General features: G+C 41.5%; 1 protein-coding gene across 1 annotated transcript; it reads left to right on the top strand.

The window, feature by feature from the left end:
- Nucleotides 1–17978: 17978 nt before the first annotated feature.
- Nucleotides 17979–23359, top strand: LOC102517193 (polyserase-2). The gene is made up of 7 exons (XM_006195429.2): nucleotides 17979–18261; nucleotides 18471–18604; nucleotides 18724–19024; nucleotides 20391–20526; nucleotides 20903–21150; nucleotides 22248–22381; nucleotides 22882–23359. Exons 1-7 carry the CDS (start codon nucleotides 18255–18257, stop codon nucleotides 23152–23154), a joined length of 1233 nt encoding a protein of 410 aa, XP_006195491.2. The 5' UTR covers nucleotides 17979–18254; the 3' UTR covers nucleotides 23155–23359.
- The last annotated feature ends 3917 nt before the right edge of the window (nucleotides 23360–27276 follow it).

The following is a 27276-nucleotide window of genomic DNA, read 5'->3' as shown; positions in this document are numbered from 1 at the left end:
TGGTCATATATAGCTCCAGCTAAATCTATTAAGTAAATGCTAACACATTTAAAGGGAAAAATAGACAATTACAATGAGAATAGGTGTACCTCGTGTTCAACAGTAATAGATCATCCAGGCAGAAAATCAACAAGGAAATGTTGGGCTTGAACTACACTTCAGACAAATGCACCTAACAGACACTTTCAGAACGTTCCATCCAACAGCAGCGGAATATACATTTCTCTCCACACAGACAACATTCTTCATGTGAAGTGCTACCAAATAACTCTGAGTTAGCAAGTTTAAGAAGGCTAATATCATACCAAGAATCTTTTCTAACCATAATAGTATGAAACTAGAAATCAATAACAGGAGGCAAGTTGGAAAATTCACAAACGAATGGAAATCAAGCAACATATTTCTGAACAATCAGTGGGTAAAGGAAGAAATTTTAAAACCTTCAGACAAATGAAAATGGAAATATAATATGTCAAAATCCAAAGGATACTGCAAAAGCAGTTCTAAGGGGGAAGTTTATTGCAATAAATGCATACGTTATGAAAAAAAAAAAAAGATCTCAAACAAAAATACCCCAAGGAAGTAGAAAAGAAGTACAAGCTAAGGCCAAAGTTTCAAGAAAGGAAGAATATGACAAAGAGTAGAACTAAATGAAATAGTAACCAGAAACAACTCTACAAAAAGTAGAGTTAAATGAAATAGGGACCAGGGGGGGAAAAAAAAGATCAAAGAACCTAACAGCTAGATTTTTTAAAAAGAAACAAAAAGAGAAAAGATTAAAATAAAATCAGAAATGAAAAGAAACATTACAACTAACAACGCAAAAATACAAAGTTCCTAAGAGACTACCATGAACAATTTTATGACAACAAATTGGGTAAAACGGAAGATATGGATAAATTCCAAAAATACACAGCCAAGGGAATAAATTATGAAAAAAACTGAATATCTGAACAGGCTAATAGGAGGTAAGGGGATTGAATAATAATCAAAAGCCTCATAATGCAAAAAGGCTCAGGACTAGGTGGTTTCACTGGCGAGTTCTATCAAATATTTAATGAAGAATTAATGCCAGTCCTTCTCAAAGTCATCCAGGAAACTGAAAAACAAGAAACACTCCTAAAGTCATCTCATGAGGTCAGCACCACTCTAATATCAAAGCCAGAAAAGGACATTACAACAAAAAGAATACTATGGACCGATATATCCTTGATGAATACCGATGGAAAAATTATCAAAATATTAGCAAGTGGAATTCAACAGCTCATTAAAAGGATCATTTACCATGGGAATTACCCCTGGGTTGCAAGGATAGTTCAAAACATATAATTCAGTAAGTGTGGTAGAGCATTCATCAATGAAAGATAAAAGTCATACAGTAATCTCAATAGATGGAGATAAAGCATTTGAAAAACTATGATATCCTTTCATCATAAAAAATATTTAATAAAATGGGTATACAAGTACATACCTAAACACAATAAAGGCCATAGACAAACAGATATCTAACATCGTAGTTTAAACAGAAAGGATGAAAGCTTTTCTGCTGAGATCAGGAAAAGACAAAGGTGTCCACCCTAACCACTCTTGTTTAACATTGTACACGAAGTCTTAGGTAGGATAATCAGGCAAAAAAAAAAAAAAAAAAAAAAAATCCAGCTAGAAAAGAAAAATTTGTTTACAGATGATTTGATATGAAGAAAACCCTATGGAGTCTACCAAAAATTGTTATAACTAATCAGCAAATTCAGTAAAGTTGTAGGATACAAAATCACTTGTATGTGGAAACTGAAAAACCTGGACCGTTAGAAGCAGACAGCAGAGTGGTAGTTACCAGGGGCTGAGAAAGTGGGGGAAATGGGGAAATGTTGGTCAAAGTGTAAAAAGTTTCAGTTATAACATGAGTTAGTTAGTTCTGGCATCTTCAAAATACAGCCTCATTACTAGAGTTAGTTCTATATCGTGTGCTTGAAACTTGCTAAGAGTGTAGATCATAACTGTTCTCACCTTAGAAAGAAATGGTAGTTATGTGACGTGGTAGGGGTGTTAGCTAATGCTTTGGTGGGAGTCATCTTCAGTATATGTGTATTAAATCAATACATTGTACACTTTAATTATTGTTACATGCCAAACAATCTCAATCATGCAGAAAATGATAAAGCGTTTGTCAAATAAGCCCAAATCCCTTGGTGTCTTCTGCAGGCTTGGTTTCTGCAGATTTACTTTGTTCCTTTGATTAGCCATGTTTCCTGCTTTATTTTCATGTGCTTTGATTTTTGTTTGTTTGTATCTCTTTTGTCCAAAATCTGGCATTTGGAATAAACATTACAGTCTGGTTTGGTGCAGAAGAGGACCAACTATCATGGACAGAAGGTTTAAGACTGTCTTAGGCCTTTTCTGAGTCTGCACCTTCTCTAGGCTTCCACATGTACTTTCCCTAATTGTTTCCTCTACATACTTGCTTTTACATGTCTCACTTGTCTAGGAGGTTCAGTCTTATTTCTTCTAGAACCTTAGAGCTCTATTCTATTCCTCTACTAGTAATCTCTTCTACTCAGGTATTTGCAAGTCTCTAGTCTTCCTGCAGTTTTCACATGTTGTGACACCTGCCATTCGTTAGCCGTGGCCTCCAACCTGATACTCTAACTATACTTCCATACCTTTCTGAGCTTTGAGTCAGTCAAGATAGAAACCAGTCCTTTGGGCAGCCCTCAGGCCATAAAATGACAATCAATTTCTGTTTCTTTTTTTTCTTGTCTTCCATCCTGTAGGAGGAACCAGGGATGAATTGGTTTTTTCCAACTGCATGGATCTGTCTGAACCTGCGAGGAGGTAGCACAAGAACAAACAAAAGTGCTAAGAAAAAAATTTTTTATCATTCTGACTGTGATTGTGCATTTGCTTGGTTTCTGCTGATCCTGCCTAGTTTCTAGAGCTCCCACAAAAATATTTTAATTAATCTACTATTGTTGAATTGGTGTTGCCATGTGGGATGAGATACTGGAAGCTGCTGGTTTCTGCCATCTTGGTGATATCACCTCAGTTCTTGAGTATTTTTCTGTTACTTTTTAGAATAATTAAAAACCTAGTTTAAAAATCTAGGACCACTGCCGTAAGAAGAGGGAGTGCTGTGAATCTCTCTCAGGGTTACACTGAGTAAACATCTTCTTCTCTACCCTTATGTTGCTTCCTCCTCTCCCATTTTCTTTTCTTTCTTTTTTTTTTTTTTATTTCCTAAGTCTTTATTAGTCTTTTTTTTTTAACATTGTTTATTGATTTAAAATCATTTTACAATGTGTCAAATTCCAGTATTCAGCACAATTTTTCAGTCATTCATAGACATATACACACTCATTGTCACATTTTTTTCTCTGTGAGTTATCATAACATTTTGTGTATATTTCCCTGTGCTATACAGTGTAATCTTGTTTATCTATTCTACAATTTTGAAATCCCAGGCTATCCCTTCCCACCCTCCACCCCCTGGTAATCACAAGTCTGTATTCTCTGTCTGTGAGTCTATTTCTGTCCTGTATTTACGCTTTGTTTTTGTTTGTTTGTTTTGTTTTTGTTTTTGTTTTTTAGATTCCACATATGAGCGATCTCATATGGTATTTTTCTTTCTCTTTCTGGCTTACTTCACTTAGAATGACATTCTCCAGGAGCATCCATGTTGCTGCAAATGGCATTATGTTGTCGGTTTTTATGGCTGAGTAGTATTCCATTGTATAAATATACCACATCATCTTTATCCAGTCACCTGTTGATGGACATTTAGGCTGTTTCCATGTTTTGGCTATTGTAAATAGTGCTGCTATGAACATTGGGGTACAGGTGTCATCCTGAAGTAGATTTCCTTCTGGATACAAGCCCAGGAGTGGGAGTCCTGGGTCATACGGTAAGTCTATTCCCAGTCTTTTGAGGAATCTCCACACTGTTTTCCATAGTGGCTGCACCAAACTGCATTCCCACCAGCAGTGTAGGAGGGTTCCCCTTTCTCCACAGCCTCTCCAGCATTTGTCATTTGTGTATTTTTGAATGACGGCCATTCTGACTGGTGTGAGGTGATACCTCATTGTGGTTTTGATTTGCATTTCTCTGATAATTAGTGATATTGAGCATTTTTTCATGTGCTTTTTGATCATTTATTTTCTTTTAACCAGCTTTCCTTAAATACCTTAGATAGTACACGCTTTATTTGCTCCAAACAAGTTATTCAAAGACTAGGAACTCTATTCCTCTGCTGTTTCTGTTTTGTTTTGCTTTGTTTTTTGCTTGATTTTTACTTCAGATATTAATTCAAGCATTAGTTTAATATCTATGTTCTTTCCATTATTTGTTATCATAGCATTGCATTCCTATCATTTTGAGTATGATTATACATATGGTCAGTTTTACAAATTTAATACTTTGAAATGTTTTCAAGGGTCATTGTAAAGTTTAAGTAAGAGTGGTACCTTTCATGGAGTACGTGAAAGGAGGAATGAAAGAGAGAAATACAGTGGGAGCTCCTTACTGAGCCTTCTTAATGTCTATTGCAGCTGGAAGGTATAAAATTTTGTCTTCTCTCCTTTCTTCCTTGTTGCTGTTTTGAACAAGGACACAAAGACTGGTACAGAGAAGGCATCTTTCACTCATTTTGAGGATGGAAATAAAGTACTGAAATTGCTACGTAGTTGATAGAATGAGCTCAGATTTCTGATAAAATCATGAAGCTGACTTAGCTGCTATTCTCATAGGTCATATTACATGAAATATAAATTCATTTTTGTATAACTGATTTTATATTTTCTATCCCTTGCAGCAGAAACTAACCTTAACTAATAGAGCCTTCGCCTTGTAAGTTGTTTCAAGGTGTGGAAGTGGAACATTGCTTTTCCCATTCCAAAAATGAAAATTAACGTTGACTAAATATTTGACTTAGCTAAATTTCTTATGTATAGTAATTCTAGTTGGTTAATCATGATAGAAGGGAGATAGCTATCTCATAAGCAGTTATTATGATGTCAGACATTCTGTACTCTGTAATCTCAGTCTCAACCTTGAGAGCAACTCTACTAGAACCCTATCTTGAGTTCACATCCATTTGAGCCAACATGAGAGCTCCATTTTGCTTCTGCCAGTTTTGGGGATTGCTTTTTTACTGCTGTGGTGGTAAGTTACACGTACCAGGACATTTTTCCAACTCGTTTGTCTTAGTACTGGGGAAGATGATTTTGTTGTCCCTTAACCTTTTACAATACCTTCTGTTTTCCTCCTTGTTATTTATATCAATTCCTACTGTTTGTTCACACTTCTCTTTCACTTAATCTTACATTTTTGCCATCTTTATCCCTTCTCATTCTTCTATATATTCTCCTCTTTTCCATCTTCATCAAAGAAAAAAGTAGGATGACCAATCTCATTAATCATTCAACAAGATGTTGTTTTTCATGATGTGTTTACCTCTGCCCCTCCCTATCTGACCCTTTTAGTACCCAACTCTCAAAAGCAGTGGTTAAGCTCATTGATCCCAACGATTGCCCCATTGTCAGCGTCCAACGGCATCCCATGGCTAGTGTCCATGGCTGAAACCTGCCAGGGCATTATTCTGAGTCGGTGGTGGATCCTCTCCACAGCCAGCTGTCTGACTAAACTGTAAGTGTAGCTAAAGCCATGGGAAATGGATCATAATTATGTTTACTTTTTATATTTGCTTTATCATAACTAACAGTATTTGCTTGGGATTTTGATGCATTAAAATGACTTATCTCCTTCGAAAAATATGTTAAAAATGAAGCTTGAAGTTCTAAAAGTCAAATTCTATTCAGTGTGTAATACAGAACATCAGTTTACAGGGATAGAAAGTAGAAACTTGTTGGATTACTTACTTGCTAAGTAAATAAAAGACCATACACCGGAAGACATTTCAGCTTAAATGGAAGCTTAACGAAATGTTTTTCTCACTCTAATTTTATTGCGTTGTTTGTTTTTTTTATTTTTCAATTCCTTTAGGAAACATTTAAGCTCGGACATTTCAGGAGTCAATGACCAAGAAGGTATCTTACATGGCCATAAAATATGCCTGCACCCCGGTTTTGATCCACAAGCTGGGACAAATCCAGTCAAAGGGGACATAGGGGTGGTCCTCCTGCAATATCCCGTCAGGAGGGAAGAAATATCATTTTCTTACACTTATAACATCTGGAAGAGCTGTTATAACTGCCAGTACAGACACTGCAGGGTATACCAATATCAGAGTAAGTCACATTAAGTTGTGTTCTGCTGTATCATAGATGTAGCTAAGAAACAGATACAAGAATGAAGCAAATTAATGGGACGATAAAATGGCAAGTTTAAAAAATCTATAAATAATTAAATCCACATTATTCCACTTTACAGAGGAAAAAATCTGAGTCTTTTAGAAAGTAGAGTGACAGTATCATGTGTTAACAATTATTCTGTGTTCTGTTATTCCTCTTAGGAAGGATTTGGGAACAGCTAAAAGATATAAGATAAATGTATATGAGATGACCTGGAAGGAAAGAAATCTGATTATCTTAGTAATTTTATGTAATAAAAAATTGAAAAGTATATGTTGTAAAAAAAATCTTGGGAAACTATGCTTAAGACACATATTAAGCCATATCTCACAATCCTTCCTGTATCTTTTCCTTCAGACCATAATAACTTTGGGAGCAGAATCAAGAAGTTGTCAGTTAAGCTTCTGGACCTCTCATTCTGCCACCATGGATGTATCTACCCGACTACAAGTAACAATTTATGCATCTGGAGTCAACCACAAGAAGACTGCTGGGTACTTACTGTATAGGGGCAAAGTTACCGTTGGAGGAGATACAAAAATATATTTAAGTTGTGTAAAATAGGTATAGAGTTTCATTTATCTAAGGTGAATAAATTCTGGAGATCTGCTGTACAACATATATAGATTAACAAATCATGTACTGTACACGTAAACATAAAAGAGGGTGGATATCATGTTAAATAATAAAGAGATAAAAACAAATGTTTTTTATTTCCACAAGCAATCCATGGATGTAATATGTCAACATATATCATGATTATATAAAAAAGACGCATAGAGACTTTTATTAAGGTCAAAAATAAAGCAGGAATATTTTCATCGAGAACATTTGAGAAGTTAGAGAACTTACTAAGAACATCTTTGAAACAATGGGAAGGACATAAGGTTACAACACAAAGTTATGATTCTTAGACTGTAGCAAAATGAACAAAGGCATATACTGAGAGTTGAGATCAGGGACAACAAAATAAAGTCCTTGACTTTTACTCTGAGTATCATTCTGCCTGCTGGGAGGGGAATAAACCTAGGACAGGGATGAGGTGAGAAGGGAAGCAGAAATGACGGTAGCTTGAATCAAACTAAAAATAGCGGAGGTGCTCTGCCTGGAAATACTCGGCTAAGGGGACCATAAGTGGTATCTAAGTAAAGATGTTGCATATTTTTTAGAATTGGGAAGTTTTCTCCGAATTACCCCTAGCATTTGTTTTTGTTTATAATCAGAGTTAAAATTATTTGTGCCTAAGTCATTTTCTCAGCTGCTTGATATGGGAACCATATGACATTTACTACTGTTTGCCATGTCATATAGACTTTCCGTGTGGTAGAAAAATGTATATAACTCATATATTTTAATGTTTAACTTTTAATATTTATAAATATTAAGCACACATTCAATGTATAAATGTTACTCATAAATATAAATATAATACATAGCTGTCTTAGATAGTGGATTATCTTTGTTTTCTCATTCAGGTACAGCAGGGTAGTCCTGTTCTCTGTCTCTTTGGCAACCACTGGGAACTGGTAGGCCTGGTCAGTGAGTCCTCAATGGCCTGTTATGACCCTATTCTTGTCACCAAGACAGCCCCATACCTATCTTGGATGAGATGGCTTATCAAGTCATCCCAGAAGCCACTGGACTCTGTTTCTAATTTACCTTGCAGTTTTTCTCCTGGTGCACAAGACAGGCTTAGCCTGAACAGGGGCTCTGCTATTTTGACCTCCCATGGATTCTTCATACGGTCATGGAGGGGAAGAGTAGGCATGTTCCCACTGAACAGACAGCAGCGGAATCCTCCTCCAGTATTTTTTGGTTCAAATAATAGAGACTCTTTTCCTGGAGGTACACAGTTACACCTTCAAAGCAGTCAGCTCTCCTCAGCTAGCAGATTCCCAATGGTACGGTCTTGGACCTCTCCTGCTGCCAAATCATGGGGTCCTTCTCATACAGCTGAGCCGTGGAGCACGCCATTAACTGATACTTCTGATCCTTTGCTTCCTTCTGGACCCCAGAACGCTCCAACAGCTGATGTGTCTATGCCCTGGGACCTTCCGCACAGAGTTGCAAGGAAATACAAATACCGAGTTATGACAGATTCAGTAAGATCTTGGCTTAAACCTTTAGACAGAATACGTGGGCTTCATGCCCAACAATTAGATAATGCTGATGGATCATGGATTCTCCTTTCAAGTGACATAGATGGATTCAAAGTTCATTCTGAGATTAATACTCTTCAGTCTCAAGTTCAATCTAGTAATGTTCCTTTCCATGGTCAACCTCTAGCTAGACCCTGGTTAGAAATTACGCCTCCTGTTGGACCTTGGACACATTCTGTGCTTGATCAAACAGGGAAAGTGGTGCAGATTCAATCCAGTGAGGAGAGTGTTAGAACCCAAATACATCATGTAACCGATAGAGTTAACACTGGTGTCAAGCCAATAACCTACAACCTGCATCCATGGGTCCCCTTAATAGTTAGTAAAACTGGATTCTGGACTCATTCCATAGTAAACGAAGATGGATCCCAGTATTCTACAGTAACACATACCTTGGAACCCCGGTTTCAGCCTGTCTTGAATACAGTTGGAACCCAAGAACTTATACGAAAGACAGATGAATACAGAATTCTCCCTGAATCTGAGCCAACTCAATTTTGGACTTCCTCTACACTAAATGAGCCCTTTAGCTGGGTTCCGTCTGCAGGCAATTCTATTAGGCCGTGGGCCCAACATGAAGCCAGTACAGTGCAATCCTCAAGTCAGAGGGATGGAATGAGTCCACTGAGTAAACATGAGGCTATTATGGTCAAATCTCAGATGCAGACTCAAGATTCAGTCTTGATTCATACTATTACTAATGTAACTGATCCTTTAATTCACTCTGGAGTTAATACAGTCGGACCATCGTTACAGACTGAAAGAAACAGACCCTGGATTCAGCCTAAATTCCATGTAGTCAGACCCAGAACTCAGCCTGAAGAAGGTAAAGATAAACACTGGACCCAGTCAGAAAAAGATACAATCAGATCCCAGACCCACACTAGAAATGAAACAGTCAGAACCTGGAACCATCCTGAAGCTGGTACAGCCAGATCCTGGTTCTGGACTAAACCTGATCAAGAGAAACTGAGGACCCAGGCAGAATTTAAAACACTCTACCCTTGGAGTCAGCCTAAAGTTGACATTGTGAAGCCATGGACTCAGTCTGAAGCTGGTAGCATCCAACTGGGGACAAAGCCTGAGGCATCTACATTCAGACCCAGAACACAGTCCAAAGTTAATACACCCTGGACAAGGCCTGTAGCTGATTCTGTCAGATTTTGGTTGCAGACACAAATTAACACAATTGGAACCTGGAGCCAACCTGAATCTGAAACAACCACTTCCTGGTCTGAGTCTGAAGCTGATAGAGGCAGACCATGGCTGAATACTCAAAGTAGTATATTCAAACCTTGGACTGAGACAGAATTTGAAACAACCCGCTCTTGGACCCAACCTGAACATGATATAGCCAGACCTTGGACTCAGTCTGAGGCTGACCATGTCAAACACTGGTTCCAGACTCAGATGGAGACAGTCACACTGTGGACAGAGCCCGTAACCAGAACAACCCATCACTGGGTACAGTCGGAAAAAGAAGTGGTCAAACCCTGGAACCAACCTGTGACTGATAAGGTAGAAACCTGGATACAACATGGCATTAATACAGTCAGGCCCTGGGATGAGCTTGAAGATGATAAAGAGAGATTCTGGACTCAGTCTGAAGCTGACACAATGAAACCCTGGACTCAGTCAGATACTGGTATGATTAACCCTGCAGCACAAAATGAAGTTGATACATCAACAGTGTGGACCCAAGTTGAATCCCCAGAAACAAATTCCTGGACACAGTCTGAAACTGAGATAATCACACAATCAACACAGGCCAAAACTCCAGCAGTACATCACTGGACAGAGATGCTAGGTGGTACCATCACAACACAGGCAAAGGCTGAATTTCCAGGACTAAAGTTCTTGACGCATCTTGTATCTGTTAAAGTCACACCATGGACTCAAGCTGAACCTCTAGCAGTAAACCACTGGACACAGCCTGAAGCTGATACGGTCACACAGTGGGCTCAGGGTGAACTTCCAGAAGTAAATCCCTGGACGAAAACTGCAGCTGACACGATCAAAACATGGACCCTGGCTGAATCTCTAGCGGTAAATCCCTGGATGCAGTCTGAAACTGCCACAGTCACACAGCGGATCCAAGCTGAATCTCTAGCAGTAAATTCACGGACACAGCCTGTAGTTGATATATTCTCACTGTACACTCAGGCTGAGTCCCCATCATTACATTTCTGGACAAAGTCTGAAACTGACACAGTCACAACATGGACTCCAATTGAAACTTCAGCAGTAAATTCCTGGACACAGTCTGAAACTGACAGTATCTCAACATGGACCAGTACGGTAAATCCAGACATAAATCCCCAGGCACAAGCTGAAACTGATACAGTCACAGCTTGGACCCAGGCAGAAAATCTAGGAGTAAATACCCGGACACAACCTGTAGATGATGCCGTTCCACCATGGGCTCAGGCTGAATCTTTAGCTGTAAATCCCTGGACAGACACTGAAACTGAGATAGTCACACCACGGACCCAAGTAGAAACTCCAGGAATACAGCAGTGGGCTCAGCCTGCAGCTGATAGAGACACATTCTGGACCCAGGATGATTCACAGGCAGTAAATCCCTGGGCAGATCCTGTATCTGACAGTGTTACACAGTGGATCCAAACTGAACTCCCAGCAGTAAAACAGTGGACCCAGAAGGAATCTGATACAGTCACGATATTTACCCAGGCTGAATTTCCAGACATGGAGACTTGGAATGGTCCTCTGGCTGATGTTGCCACACCATGGACTCAGGCTGAATCACCAGCAGAAAATGCCTGGACACAGCCTTTAGTTGCCACAGTGACACCGTGGCATCAGGCCGAATCTCCAGCAGCAAAAGGCTGGACGGAGCCTGTAGTTGCCACAGTGACACCGTCGACTATTGCTGAACCTCCTGCAGCAATTAGCTGGACGGAGCCTGAGGTTGCCACAGTGACACCGTGGAATCAGGCCGAATCACCAGCAGCAAATCCCTGGACAGAGCCTATAGTTGCCACAGTGACACCGCGGACTCCTGCTGAACCTCCTACAGCACATCCCTGGACGGAGCCTGAGGTTGCCACAGTGACACCGTGGCATCAGGCCGAATCACCAGCAGCAAATCCCTGGACAGAGCCTGTAGTTGCCACAGTGACACCGTGGCATCAGGCCGAATCACCAGCAGCAAATCCCTGGACAGAGCCTGTAGTTGCCACAGTGACACCGTGGCATCAGGCCGCATCTCCAGCAGCAAATCCCTGGACGGAGACTGTAGTTGCCACAGTGACACTGTGGACTCCTGCTGAACCTCCTGCAGCAAATCCCTGGACGGAGCCTGTAGTTGCCACAGTGACACCGTCGACTCTTGCTGCACCTCCTGCAGCAAATGGCTGGACGGAGCCTGAGGTTGCCACAGTGACACCGTGGCATCAGGCTAACTCTCCAGCAGCAAATCACTGGGCAGAGCCTGAGGTTGCCACAGTGACACCGTGGCATCAGGCTGAATCTCCATTAGCAAATCCCTGGACAGAGACTGTAGTTGCCACAGTGACACCGTGGACTCCTGTTGAACCTCCTGCAGCAAATCCCTGGACAGACCCTGTAGTTGCCACAGTGACACCGTGGCATCAGGCTGAACCTCCTGCAGCAAATCCCTGGACGGAGCCTGTAGTTGCCACAGTGACACCGTGGCTTCAGGCCGACTCTCCAGCAGCAAATCCCAGGACAGAGCCTGTAGTTGCCACAGTGACACCGTGGCATCAGGCCGCATCTCCAGCAGCAAATCCCTGGACGGAGCCTGAGGTTGCCACAGTGACACCGTGGCATCAGGCCGAATCACCAGCAGCAAGTCCCTGGACGGAGCCTGTAGTTGCCACAGTGACACCGTGGCATCAGGCCGAATCTCCAGCAGCAAATCCCTGGACAGAGCCTGTAGTTGCCATAGTGACACCATGGAATCAGGCCGACTCTACAGCAGCAAATCCCTGGATGGAGCCTGTAGTTGCCACAGTGACACCGTGGACTCAGGCTGACTCTCCAGCAGCAAATCCCTGGGCAGAGCCTGTAGTTGCCACAGTGACACCGTTGACTTTTGCTGCACCTCCTGCAGCAAATGGCTGGATGGAGACTGAGGTTGCCACAGTGACACCGTGGCATCAGGCTGACTCTCCAGCAGCAAATCCCTGGGTAGAGCCTGAGGTTGCCACAGTGACACCGTGGCATCAGGCTGAATCTCCATTAGCAAATCCCTGGACAGAGCCTGTAGTTGCCACGGTGACACCGTGGACTCCTGCTGCAAATCCCTGGACGGAGCCTGTAGTTGCCATAGTGACACCGTCGACTCCTGTTGAACCTCATGCAGCAAATCCCTGGACAGACCCTGTAGTTGCCACAGTGACACCGTGGACTCAGGCTCAATCTCCAGCAGCAAATCCCTGGACGGAGCCTGAGGTTGCCACAGTGACACCGTGGCATCAGGCTGAATCTCCAGCAGCAAATCCGCAGACGGCACCTGTTGTTGCCCCAGTGAGACTGTGGGCCCAGGCTGAATCTCTAGCAGGAATTCCCTGGACAGAGGCTGTAGCTTTCATAGTCACACAGTGGACCCAGGCTCAATCTCCAACCATAAACCGTTGGATACAACCTGTGGCTGATACAGCCACAGAGCAGGTACAGACTAAATCTCCATTAGTAACTATGTGGACTGAGGCTCAGTTTTCAGTGGTCAACCCCTGGACACAGTCTGAATCACCAGCAGTACATATTTTGACAGAATCCGAATCTCTAGGCTTAACCACAACATTATGGCCTGAGGTTGATACAGTCACATTGTGGACTCAAGCTGAATCTCCAGCAGTAAGTCTCTGGATAGAAACTGTAGGGGCCACAGTCATGCCATGGACCCAGGCTGAATCTTTAGCATTAAATCTCTGGACAAAGTCTGTAGTGGATACCATGACACAGTGGGCCCTGGATGAATCTCCAGGAGCAAAGCTTTGGACGCAGCCATTAGCTTCCACACTCACATTTCGGGCCCAACCTGAAACTCCAACCGTAAATACTTGGACGCAGTTTAATTCCGAAATATTTCCACCATTGACCCAGGTTCAATCTGCAGCAGTTGAACCCTGGACACAATCTGAATTCAACACAGTCACACGGTGGACCCAAGGTCAGCATCCTGCGGTGAATTTGTGGACAGAGGCTGTAGCTTCTGTGGTCATACTGTGGACTCAGACTGAATCTCAAACATTAAATAACTGGAGAGAGTCTATAGCTTCCACAGTCACAACATGGACTGAGACTAAAGATTCCACACCAAAACCTTCGGCAGAGACTTTTGTTTCCACAGTCACACCGTGGACTCAGACTGAATCTCCCCCAATAAATTCTTTCACACAGAGTGTAGCTGATACAACCATTCTTTGGCCAACGCTTAAAACTAAATCTAAAAAACCCTGGATGCTGCCTGACACTGGTGTATTGAGTATTTCACTGAATCCTCAGACTGATACTACTGGATGCTTGATTCAAGATGAAAATCAAGCATCTCTTCTGTGGACGCATATTGAAACTGGTATTGTCAAAACGTTGACCTTATGTGAAACTGGAGCAGTCATATCATCGATAGTGCCTTTGCCTCAAGCAGCCACACTCAGGCCCCCACCTGAAGCTGATATTAGCAGACCTTGGTTTAAAACCCGGGAAAGAATAAGATCCTGGGCCCAGTCAGAACCTCAAACAGTGAGTACCTTGACTCACTTGGGAGCTGGCAGAGTCAAGCTGTTGAGCCAACATGAAACTGCTACAGTCATATCACAGATTCAGGCTGAAACTGACATGTTCCACCCTTGGAACCAGTCTGTTGGAGACACAGTAAGATCCTGGACCCTTTCTGAAGCAGAGGCAGCAAGACCACAGATCCAAACCAGGGCTGGTATAGCCAACCCCTGGACTCAACTTAAAAGTGGTACGCTCAGACTTTGGAACCAAGCTGAATCTGAAGCAATCAGGCCCTGGATACAATCTGAAGCTAGTATCACACTGTTGCCCCAGGCTGAAGTGCAAGCAATAAAACAATTGACCAAGTCTGACATTAATACTGTCAGACCTTGGTTCCAGACTCAACTTGATGCACTAAGAGAAGGGGTTCAATCTGAACCTCAGATAGTTGCTACCTGGATCCAACCCGAATTGCAAACAGTCAATCCCTGGATCCAGCCTGAAACCAATAGAGTCAGATTTTGGACCCATCCTGAAGGTAGTGTAGCCCAACCCTGGATCCAAGTTGAAGCCAACACAGTTAGATTTCAGACTCTCTATGAAATTGATACAAGAAAACCATGGACCCAGCCCGAATATAAATCAATCAGTCCCTGGACTGAAGTGGATACTGCCACATTTTGGTCCCCAACTCAAAATGAAACAGTTAGGCCCTCACCTCAGCTTGAATCTCAGATAACATGTTCCTGGACCCAAGATGACATTGGTATAATCAGTCCTTGCACTCAGTCTGAAACTAGCTCAGTTGGACCCTGGACCAAGCTTGAAACTGCTACAGGCCAACCCTGGATACATTTTGAAGCTGCTACAGTCAAACCACGGACCCACGATGAAACTTTAGCAATCTACCCGTCAACCCAGTCTCAAGGTGATACTGTGATAAGACATTGGTTCCAGACCCAAAGGGATTCACTCAAATCTTGGAATGAACCTGAAGCTAATAAAGTCAGACTCTGGACCCAACCTGAAACTGACATTTTTGCATCCTTTACTATCCCTAAACCGGATAAAGTCAGAACATGGATCCAGCCTGAATTAGAAATAAGGCCTGGCATCCATTATAAAGCTGATATAAATACATCATTTGCTTCTCCTGAAGTTGAGCCAGATGGAACAACCCAAGTAACTAATCGGTTTCGTTCCCGGTCTAAAGGTGTATCTTTTTTACCAATAGAAACTGTTCCTTCCCCAGATGATTATTTTGCAGCTTTGTCAACTGAGAGAGCTGCAATAGAAAGCCAAGATCAAATCAATTCTCTCCAACCCAGTGAGCTCACAGACATTCGCTTTCTTACCTTTTCAAGCACTTGGCTTCCTGGAAGAGTTGATTACCTGAATTCTGGCAGTAAATTACGAACTACCAAGGCAAAAGGAATCCCTGATGTCCCATCTAGTTCTCTCAGCCCCCTTTCTCCATCTTTTTCTCTTCTCGCTCCTTGTTTTGTCCCATCCCCATGCACACTGTCCCTTTCCTGTTCAGTCTTTTCTTCTTGTACATTCCCTTCACCGTGTATTTTCCCTTCTTGCTCCATTCTTTCTCCTGTGGCCACCTTCTCTCCTGTTCTCCTGCCCTTAGCTGATTCTGATAGTTCTCTCCAGGAATTATCTTCATCAAAATTTGCTGAACAAACCATTCTTTCTCATACTTTTTCATCCCTACGTGCTGCTCCAGCCACACTTTTAACAAAGCAACCTTCTCCGATACCTGAATCTGAATCTGAATCTGAATCTGAATCTGGAACCAACTCCAGTCAGCCTGGACAAGATCCTCTCAGCTATTCAGAACTCAATATTTCTTTGGCTGAATGTCACCTGGGTATGGTTTGGAAAGAGAGTCTGCAGGCTCTCTGGCTCTTCAAGACAGCTGTTATTTCTCATGAAATCACAGGTGAGTCCAGTTTAGCAATCTATTTTGAGTTACTGTCCTTGGGATCAATGTCTTTGTTGGAACCTAAAACCAGAGTCTCTGTGTAGATGGGAGGTCGTGTTCTCAAACTTTGGCAGGACCAACACTCAAATTATTATCCAGAGCAGAAAAGGGGGCATTAATAATATAATCTTATTAATATTAATCTTAACAGTTGTCCACATAATTGAGAAAACAGTATCTTATTTTTGCCAGAAATGCTTTAAGAGCTAAGTTTTATACAGAGCACAGTAGTATAAAAACACCTTTAGTGCTTAGAAATAGCTTATTATCCCACTTGAGAAATGAACAGATAATTCAGATTATTCTTAGAGTGTGCAACAACTTGTTACTGTACCTAACTTTGTAGGGTTAAAAAAATACATTTCCAAGCGTTTTCCCCAAGTTGAAGATTTACAAGCATTTCCTAAAGTCTAAAAATAGGAAATCAACATGTCCAGGGAAAGGAGGGTGGTAACACTAACTTCATCTTCTCCCACATGCAGAGTGTGGATTACGCCCTGGCCTTGTCCCACACTGTCCTAACTGCTGGGAGGCAGAAGTGGGTGAATTCCCTTGGATGGTTTCTGTGCAATTCTCTTTTTCCCATTTCTGTGCTGGCTCTATATTGAATGAACAGTGGATCCTTACCACAGCTAGATGTGCAAATTTCATGTAAGTCTGAGTAAGTCATTTCAAGGTTAAACTATCATTATGAAATATTAAAATTTTGAGTTTGTTAATGGTATCTTTGAGTGTGTTCAAAGTGTTCCTTTGAAGAAGGTAGGTGTTTTTCCTTAGCTAGAAAGACGAAATCTAGTGCATCTTACTTGCAGGAATCACATGTAGTATATTTCCTTAGCTGAAGAGAAAGCATATCCTCCTCTCATACCACCTCATGTATCTCCAAATTAGTGCTTTAGCTATGTATCAGGGAAAATTTCAGGTTGAAAAATCAATTTGTAAATTATTAAAAAAATCTTAATCTTAGATAATTTTACCTAAAAAAAAAAGGAAACTATTCTGAGTTTAAATCATAATTTACGTTAGAATCATAGTTTTGCATTTTGGGACTTCAAGTATCTTGAGTCTTAAAACTTTATTAATCTCTAGAAGACTGAATGATAACTGTCTCAAAATATGTTTCGGGTATATAATTTTATTTACCATTTCAACATAGTGAAGTAAAACCATTAGTACCGACAAGGAAAGCAAGGCTCAGAGAGAAGGAGTAACTGTCAGAAGTCTCCCATCTTCTAAGTAAGATATTATAGCTCCTACGTTTCCAAAGTCTGTATCACTAAATGTAACAACTATGAATACTAGGATGTAAATTTTCTTCGGAATTCTCAACAAGGATTTAGATTGCATCGCGACAATTACCTTTTCATTCCAGAGGAAGCCCAGACATACTGTACCTAATATGACATGCTTGTAAATCTTCAACTTGGGGAAAACGCTTGGAAATATATTTTTTTAACCCTACAAAGTTAGGTACAGTAACAAGTTGTTGCACACTCTAAGAATAATCTGAATTATCTGTTCACTTCTCAAGTGGGATAATAAGTTATTTCTAAGCACTAAAGGTGTTTTTATACTACTGTGCTCTGTATAAAACTTAGCTCTTAAAGCATTTCTGGCAAAAATAAGATACTGTTTTCTCAATTATGTGGACAACTGTTAAGATTAATATTAATAAGATTATAATATTGAGTTGCTTTGTTAAAAGGTGGGCAACAAGTAGAAAAGGGAATGGGAGAAGCACTTTGTGCTCACCTAGACATCATACGATTCATGTGACCTCCAAAGATTGTTTTTTTCACATTGAGAAATATACCAGTAAAATGCTTGATAAATTTTCTCTGCAGCAAAAACTCAGAGGCCCTGGCCCTGGTCCAGGTGGGGCTGATTGATCTTCAGGACCCTGCCCAGGCTCAAACTGTAGGCATTCATCGTGCCGTGCCCTACATAGGCCCCAAGGGACCTTTGGGACCTGGACTAATCTTCCTGGAACAACCACTACATTTTCAACCCCTGGTGCTTCCTATCTGCCTGGAGGAGAGCCTGGAGCAAGAGAAAAACATACAACTGTATGACTGCTGGCTACCCAGTTGGTCCCTTATGAGAGGTGAGAATGTAGAAGATACTGGGATTGAATGAGAATGACACATTCGGAAGGAGTGTAATATGCTCTCAGGTGTGGTAGATTTGTTATGTTTCTCTTCTGCCATATTTCTCCTTCTAATCTAGGATAAAGCTTAAACAAACAAAAAACCAAAACCAAAACCAAAACCAAAACCAAAACCAAAACCCTCTCTATTCTCTGTTTCCCACCAGGAAGTCCTGGAATCCTGCAAAAAAGGCACCTAAGCATCCTGCAAGCCAGCACATGTGCCCAGTTTTGGCCCAGACTGAATGAATTTACTTTCTGCGTCGAAGCCAAGAAAGCTATGGGGGAGGCTGGCTGTAAGGTGACAAGTTAAGGGGATGTGAAAAGCAGGGAGAAAGAGAAGAATGTCCCTTAACATCAGAAGTTATGTCCCAGCCTCCTTTAAATATCTATGGTTGTTTTGTTCCTTGTTTCTTGCAGGGTGACCTGGGGGCACCTCTGGTGTGCCATCTGCAACAAAAGGACACATGGGTGCAGGTGGGAATCTTGAGTCACTTTGATGAGCACTGCACAAAGCCCTACGTCTTCAGCCAAGTGAGCCCTTTCCTTTTCTGGCTCCAAGGAGTTACACGACCCAGCCATGCACCCTGGTCCAAGCAAGGGGCAATGACTACCTCTGCTTCCATCTCCCTTTCGGCCGCTACCTCTACAAACGCGTCGGCTTTTACCTCCACTCCTGCTTCTATCCGGCCGCACTTCATCTCTCTACCACAGCCTCAGAGTAAGTCCCAAGCAAATAGTAGTGAGGGAGATTATGAGAAGGAAAGCAAGAGATGAGAATAATACAAGTAGAAAAGGAGGCAGAGAGAATAATCTTCTGCTAATAAATGCATGAGTTTTTCTACTAACCAAGTAACGGGAATTATTTCTCTCATCCTCATCACTTAACTTTCTTAATACCGGCATGTCATATAGATGATATGATTATTATGTTCATGTTAATTGATTACCCTGAGAATAAGAGAGATGCAATGGATTTAATCATACTCTTAGGAACAAAAGAGGAATGGGGCTAACACAGAGACTCAAACTTCTGTTTTTGTAACACGAGGTCCTTTACTACTACACAGTGCCTTAAAAGTGTAATTGCAGAATTTTAAGTTAAATATGTATTTTTTATCGATAGGTAATATGTAATGATTTGTGTATGATACTGTGTACCCAGCTCTGTTATATTGTGGTAATTATCTTCCTCTTTCCCTTGACTATTATGAAATGAATTACACTGATCAGTGGCTATTTCACATTAGTTTTCTTCTGTTATAAATCTACCTCTGATAGAATCGTATTTCTACATATTACATTTTTACTTAAAGCTAAGTATCGTGTCTCATATTGCCATATCCATACTGAATGATGCTTTTAAAACATAAGTGAGGTCATCTCACTTCTTTGCTCAAGTCCTTCAAAGTCTTTTTCACTCAGTGAACCCAAATGCTGTACTTAAATGAAGATCCTAGAGTCTATCTTCATCTATACTCTTCCCTTACTCCTTTTTATAAACAGCTTATCTCTACCATTGTTTATATATATAAACTTTCATTGCTTCTTCTGAAGAACTCTTTAATATATAGAGTCAAATACAAATGTGATCTTTAAATATAAGCTGTTTGCTGATCTTCAGACCTGAATGCCCAGTTTAGTGTGTCTATTTAGTATGTCACTAAAATTTTAAATTTAGTAAGCTTACTACCCTAGTTTCAGTTAAGCTAACTTTTTTTCCCTAACAGTTTCAAATCAAAAAATTGTCTTTTATTGCCTACTATGTTTATAACTCCTAACTGTCCACACTAACAACTGTATCAGGATGGTAATGGGGAAGAGAACTGGAATAGTTTCCAATATTTTGACTAAAAATAATTTAAACTGAGCCAGAAAGAAATGGTTCACTTGGAAAGACAGTAATAAGGGGAGAATTCTTTGCAGGGAGGGTATACAGACCAAAAAAGAAAAAAAAATGCACAGTTTGTGTTTTCAAGTCAATTTTAGTAAATGGACCTGGTGAGCAGGGCTAGGAGAGTGAAGAAGGTTTTTAGATGGGCTACAGATGACAATTTTGCTGAATTTACTTTTGCTGTTTTTCTCAGCTTTGGCAGGTCAGATTTCCCTGAGATACGCCATGCCTTGGCAGGCTTTGATCATCAGCTGTGGCAGTCAAGTTTGTAGTGGTTCCATAGTAAGCAGCTCTTGGGTACTCACTGCTGCCCACTGTGTCAGGAACATGTAAGCTTGCATTCTGCGTCTTTCACTACGGTATGACCCAGAATCTCCAAATTACTTTGCTGAAGTCTTCTTTGTATAAATTAACTTCGTATTATGTCTGAACCATCTTTCTTGTCCCAGTAGCATGTTTGCTTCAGGCCAAGCAAGAAATTTGCCTCTGTGTTTTATTGTTTGTCACCTCTCTTAGTTAACTATTCTGTAATCCCATTGTCTGTGAAGTCTAATCTGATTCATATGCTTCTGATTTTCCTTGAGGTGAGGGAGGAATTTTCTGCATCAGGGCTAAGGAAGTACACTGGAAAGGCTAATGTGGTAAATTTTTAGGGCTCATATTTCATAGCAAATCTATTCTAATTATTCTTTAACACACACATAGGAATCCTGAAGACACTGCTGTGATACTGGGCCTGAGGCACCCTGGGACACCTCTGAGAGTTGTTAAAGTGTCTACCATCCTGCTGCATGAGAGATTCCGGTTGGTGAGTGGGGCAGCAAAAAATGATCTCGCATTGCTTCTCCTTCAAGAGGTCCAGACTCCCCTTCAGCTTTTGGCACCCTTGGGCCATATGAAGACCCTGAATAGCTCAGAATGCTGGCTGTCTGGGCCACGAATTCTTAAACCAGGTCAGTAGTTATTTTACTTGTTGGGGCGATGGTTTTAAAATAAATGAGATAGGGAATACACACAGATACACACCACACACACACGCGCGCGCGCGTGCGCGCACGCACATTTAGTTGAGGTAACACTGATTCTAATATTCTATAAGTTTCAGGTGTATAACATTACATTTCTACTTCTATATATACGACTATGTGCTCACTATCAGAAATTTAGTTTCCATTCATCATCGTACTGTAGAACCCGTTTATCACTTTCACCTTTCCGCCTCCGGTAACCAGTGCTTTCTTCTCTGTTTTTCTTTAGTTTATTCACCACTAATTAATACAGAAATGCAAATCAAAACTACAATGCGGCATCATCTCACACCAGTCAGAATGGCATCATTCAAAAGTCCACAAACCATAAATGCTGGGGAGGGTGTGGAGAAAAGGGAGCCCTCCTACACTGCTGGTGGGAATGTTAACTAGTTTGCTCACAATGGGGAACAGTATGGAGGTTCCTCCAAAAACTGAAAACCGACTTACCCTATGATCTAGCAATCCCACTCCTGAGCATATATCAGGGTTCCTATTTTTGACACTGTAATTCAAGGAAGAACTCTAATCACAATTGTCTGCTTTACTAATTTTAAGAATTTCATCCAAATATGAGGTTTTGTTTGTTTGTTTCATAAAATGATAGTTTTGTTGATGACCGCATAGGATTTTAAAGGTGAAAGACAATAGAAGGGAAATCTTTCTTTGTCAAGTAAGCTATCACAAACAAGGTAGAGATAAAATGCTTCAAAACTCTTTGCTAACTTTAGAACAAAGGAAACGTTTTTGTTTTGTTTTATTTATTCTTATTTAAGAAGATGAAGTTTGACTTGAAATTTCTAGTTTTACAAGTGAAAGTGCAGTTGTTCATTATGAAGAGTGGCATTCTAAAAATGAGGGAAAGGATTGGAATATGCAAAATTTTGGCGATACAGTAAGTGAGACATCTTATCATGAAAGGTTAGAGGTAAAGTGATGATAGAGATCGTGGTCTTATCTCAATAGCTGATGTTTCAGTATAAGCTATGTCACTGGACTTCTAGTTTTCCAACTTTTTCTAGGAGAGGCAGATGAAAATCCAGAAATATTGCAGATGCAAGTGATGGGAGCTTCAGGCTGTGCCCACCTCTACCCTGACATAGGCAGTTCTATTATTTGCTTCATCACACAGGACAAAGACTCAGAAACAAACGTGGTGAGCAGCTCCTTTTTCCTTTTTTCCTAACTCTGCTTGATAGAAAATATAATTTTCTCCACATATAAAAATGTAGAGCAAATGATTCATAAATGATAAACGTAAGAAAGTGAATTATTGCCCTATGAGAAGGAAACAAAATGTCTTTAATTACAGAAAAAAAATTCTTCCAGAAGTATGTTACTAATTTCTGGCTTAGCTCACATTGGTTATTCTTCTCTATCCAATCAAATTAGACATTTCATAGAATTTGCATTCTTTTAGTTATGGAATCCTTTCTTCTCAAAGTCTACCATAAGTGAAACCTTCTTTATAGTCTAACACTCTGTGATTTTACTTGCAATGTCACCTGTGAGAAGAATTCATTTGATAATAATACTGATTTGCTTAGGAACCTATTTGAACTCTTCCTATTTCCCTCACTGCCCAATTCAAAGTCTAGGATTAAGTAAGAATTTTACATGGTGACTGGAACGTAAATTTTACCTTTGGCTTCACAGGAACCAGTGAGTCCAGGCAGTGCTGTTATGTGCAGACAAATGTCTGGGAATGGCAGCTGGAGACAGATAGGCCTCACCAGTCTGAAGGCACTGGCTACAACTGTGAGCCCCCACTTCTCCTGGATATTATCAACTTCAGCAAAAGCAGGGCATCCCCTAAACCAGGCACTGATGCCTTGGGTGCAAAAACCCAAGTCCTGTAGTCTCCTAAAACAGCCAACGACACTGACACTTTCTTCAGTGGTAATTATTGCAGTACAAAGTCTTTTGTAACTCCGTGGCTATGGAGGGGCATGCTAATCTGTTCACACTGTGATTAAAAAAAGGTATTAAAACAATTAAATGAAAAGATTCATTTAAGCCCTTGCAGAATCTGAGTACATAGTCATGTACTTAAATAAAGACATGCTGTATCCCTAACGACTGCTTTCTTTTTACATCCTAAAGGGAAAACAAAACAAAACAAAACAAAACAAAATCCAACTTTGCTTAGCTCTTTTCAAATTTAAGAGGACTCACATCTATACATTTTAACATTCAAATGTTACCAAGTCCAAGCTTCTACTGCTTGACACACTACAGGACAAGAAATTGGGAGACAAGGTGTTGGGGCAAGGAATAGTGACTTTATGTGGAAAGCTGGCCGACCAAGATGGCAGACTAATGTCCTGAAGAACCATCTTCCCCAAGTCAGAATTCAGGCTCCTTTTATACTAAAAAGGGGCGGGGTGTGGTTGGTTGTTGCAAACTTCTTGGTGTAGGAATTCCTTGTCCTTGGAATCCTTTGTCCTTGTAGCTGTCCACGTGGGTCAGCTCATGGTGCCCCTGTAAACCTCCAACAAGATGAATGTTATCCTCTGTTCTGCAACTTGTTATCTTTATTTGAATGGGAAAGTGTTGTACCCTTAAAGGTCAGAGCCTTCAGAATGGGCTGTCCTCTGTATTTCAGGCTACAGACAACATTCTTCTACAAAAGCTGCAGAGCAAGGACTAAGGGCAGGAGACAGAGCACCGGGTTAGAGCCAAAAGAACAGATCTAATAAGGAGTCAGATTTGTTCTTCCCTACTACAATTCCCCGCCGTCAATGTCCGTTCCGCAATGGACATTGTGGGAAAAGGGTGATGACCGTTTTGGCAGCTTCCTGCTGAACAGAGGCGATGAGGGAATGATTACGGAATGGAATTGATCCGCCTTGGACAGGGAACAGTCCTTAGACTCCTTGGTCAGTAGTGCAATCCTCTTTCCTTCTTTTATCTACTTTATCTATTCAAACCTGATGAAGCCTCTTCGTACTTTGTTGAACTTGAGGTTCTTGGTTCCAGTTCCCAGTACACACCTATTCACTTTACTCTTGAGGCTGTGCCATATTTACACTAGATTCCCTGTGCTCTTTACTTGGACAAGCTTAAACAATCGTTGGTCTCTTTCCAGATACAGTGAAACTATAATCTCAATACTCATCTTTTTTAAAGAGTAACCTTAAGTCTTCTAAGGGTTCACAAGACCATCGCTCCTCAGGCCTCTCAGGAGTTGGGTCACTTTCTGGTTCTGATGATGGTGGCGTGGCTTCACTCCACGTGTGATGAGTCCATGGCTTTACCCCAGCTAACCTGACAGACGAGTGTGCAGTCCCGTCCACCCTGCAGGCCGCTGATGCTCACGCCCTTGTTCCCTCCAGGTTTTAAGCAGGACTCGGTCTCCTTGTTGGGAAGGCTGTGACTACTTCAGCTGCACAGGCAGGCCTGTGGAGGCAAACTCATGGGCAGAGGTGAGCAGAGCGCCCAGAGAGTTAACACACTAGGCAACTGTCAGGTCTTGTAGAGCACTTACAGATTCTGCGACCCAGGGAGCCACCTGGAACGGCCTACCGTACGGTATTTCAAAGGGACTTAATTTAAGCCTGCATCTGGGAGCCACTCTGCTCCTTAACAGGGCAAATGGCAAGGCCTTTCCCAAGTTACGTTAGTCTCCTGACATATTTTAGCAATGCTCCTTTTTAATGTACGATTCATTTTCTCGGTTTTTCCTGTTGATTGCGGTCTCTGGGATGAATGTAGTTGCCAGTTGATTTGCAGTGCTTTAGACATATACTGTGTTATACTAGAGACAAAAGCACATCCATTATGGCTTTGAAGGGTGCTAGACAATCCAAATCTGGGGAAATTTCCTGAAGTCTGTCACAGTAGCAGCTAGAGCTTGAAGGCAAGGAAGCCATCCCTTCACAGTATGATCTACTTGTTTTAGAAGCAGGTAACAGGTTGACAAATTCTCCAGAGCTTGAATTAATACCCTGACACTTACACCTTGTCTTTCACGGACATAAAGTTGGGTTTGTCTGTCTGTTTTTTTGTTTGTTTGTTCTAAATCTGGTACTCTCAGTTATCTGTGGGTCTTAGGTGTGTTCCCAAGCCTGCTGTTGCTTGTTTTCTGTCATACAGAAGAACCCACTGTCCTTGGGAGAGTTCAAAGCCCAGATACGTGACTTGCTGCTTACACTGTCTGGGCCTTTTTCTGGGAGACTTTATGTCCCAGAAGCAATTGGCCAAACAGTTCAGGGTTCTCACCGTATTTTGTAGACATTTATCACATATAGAGCTCACCATGAGCGAACTGTCCCCATACTGGAGTAAAAATCTTTCATCCAATATTAAGTTTCTAAGATCCCTAAGCAACATCTTCCCTAAACAACGTAGGGGAATCCTTAAACCCTTGAGGGAAGACTGTCCAGTGATACTGGACTACCTGTTTCCGGGTCCTGCCATTCAAAAGGAAGTATCTGCTGCAATTCGTCTGCAATAGGAATGCAGGAAAAAAACACCTCTCAAGTTTAAAACCGAGAACCAGCCATATTCTCTGGGAACTGTGAGTAGAGTGTATGAATTAGGCACTGTAACATGCAAATCTTGGACTACTTCATTAACAGCCCTCAAGTGGCTAAAGCGATGCTCTGCTGAGTTTGGCTTTTTGACTGGGAGAACAGGGGTGTTGTATGGGGACCTACCAGGTTTAGTCAGTCCTGATTTCAGAAGCTTCTCGAGAATTGGCTGAATTCCCTCTTGGGCCTCTTGTCTCAGAGGATACTGTTTTAGATCAAGTGTCCCAGCATCGCCTTTCAATGGGATATGTGTCGGCCATGTGTTTCTGGCCTTCCCTGGGCTGCCATCAGGCCACGCTTCTGGTCTTTCCTTTCCCTAGACTTCAGAGGGGAAAGAGTTCTCTCTCCCTTTCTGGGGTTTAACCAGCACCATCTGTAGACTTAAAGCACGTTCTGGTGCGGCTCTGATGTCAAGCTTCTCTGGCAAAAGAGTTACTTAAGCGTCTGATTTGCAGAGGAGATCTCAGCCCCAAAGAGGGATTGGACACCCTGGCATATATAAGAAACTATGTTTCAAGGTGAGGTCCCCTAATTGGAATTCGAGAGGTTGTGGTTACAAGAATGAATGATTGTGTACTTCTCCAGAGACTCCTGTTGCTGTGAGTAAGGGGTCAATGACCCACCATCCTTGCTGAAAGAATCGACAGGAGACTCTGGAGTCACAGCACACAGCAAGTTTTTACTGGTTGAAGAAATAGCACAGAGAACAAGATCCCTGTGGACAGTGGAGGGGCTGTGTCTGCACATGGCTGTAAGGGCTTTTTTATATCCCCAGGGATGGAATTCTCCAGGTTGCGAGTGCACATGCTCATTCATTTCTGGAAACCCTCAATTTGTCCAGGAGAAGAAAGGCAGAGAGAGTTTACTGGTCTTCAAGGTCTTGTGAGTCACTTGTTTTGAAATTTTCATTCTCCTGCCTGCCTTGCTGGGACCGTTCAGTCCCCATCACTGTGACCAGAACGGACTGAGATGTTTTCTGTGCCACGTTGGTGTTTACCACAGAATACGCGGCACCCGTATCCATCAGAAAGTCAATCAGCTCCTCCCCCACTGTCAACTGTACCCAGGGCTCCTGTGGGGAAATTGGAATTGGGTGTGTCAAGGCAAAGGGAGCCCCTGGGCCTCTTCATCCATCATCACAGTGCTCCTCTCTTTCTATCTGAGAATCTTCCATCTTGCTTTCATTATTTTCGTTCTTATGTTTTAGCCTAGCCTAGGGCAATCTTTCCAATGCCCTCCCTTCTTATAATAAGTGCACTGCTCCTGCCCCAGTGGTGGCTTACCTCTCTTCAGGTTACTTGCCTTTTGAGAATCTAATGCTGCTGCCAGAAAGATGGCATTGCATTGCATTTTGCATTTTCTATTTTCTGTCCTTGTTCTCAGTTGTTTAACACTTCAAAAGCAACCTCTACCAGTTGAGAAGGGTTCATTCCAAACACATCACCTAATTTTTGCAATTTCCTCCTATTCAGCATTCTAGTATTTTCAAGGGCCTCAGGATCTGCTGTAGACCTGATAT

This window comes from Camelus ferus, chromosome X, assembly GCF_009834535.1.
Source record: "Camelus ferus isolate YT-003-E chromosome X, BCGSAC_Cfer_1.0, whole genome shotgun sequence".
In the NCBI taxonomy this organism is placed as follows: domain Eukaryota; kingdom Metazoa; phylum Chordata; class Mammalia; order Artiodactyla; family Camelidae; genus Camelus; species Camelus ferus.
This window is presented reverse-complemented; position numbering and strand designations above follow the sequence as displayed.

Coding starts and splice junctions, on each gene's coding strand:
- LOC102517193 (XM_006195429.2), top strand. Junction 21,151..22,247: donor GCCACGAATTCTTAAACCAG/GTCAGTAGTTAT, acceptor AACTTTTTCTAG/GAGAGGCAGATGAAAATCCA. Junction 22,382..22,881: donor AAGACTCAGAAACAAACGTG/GTGAGCAGCTCC, acceptor TTGGCTTCACAG/GAACCAGTGAGTCCAGGCAG.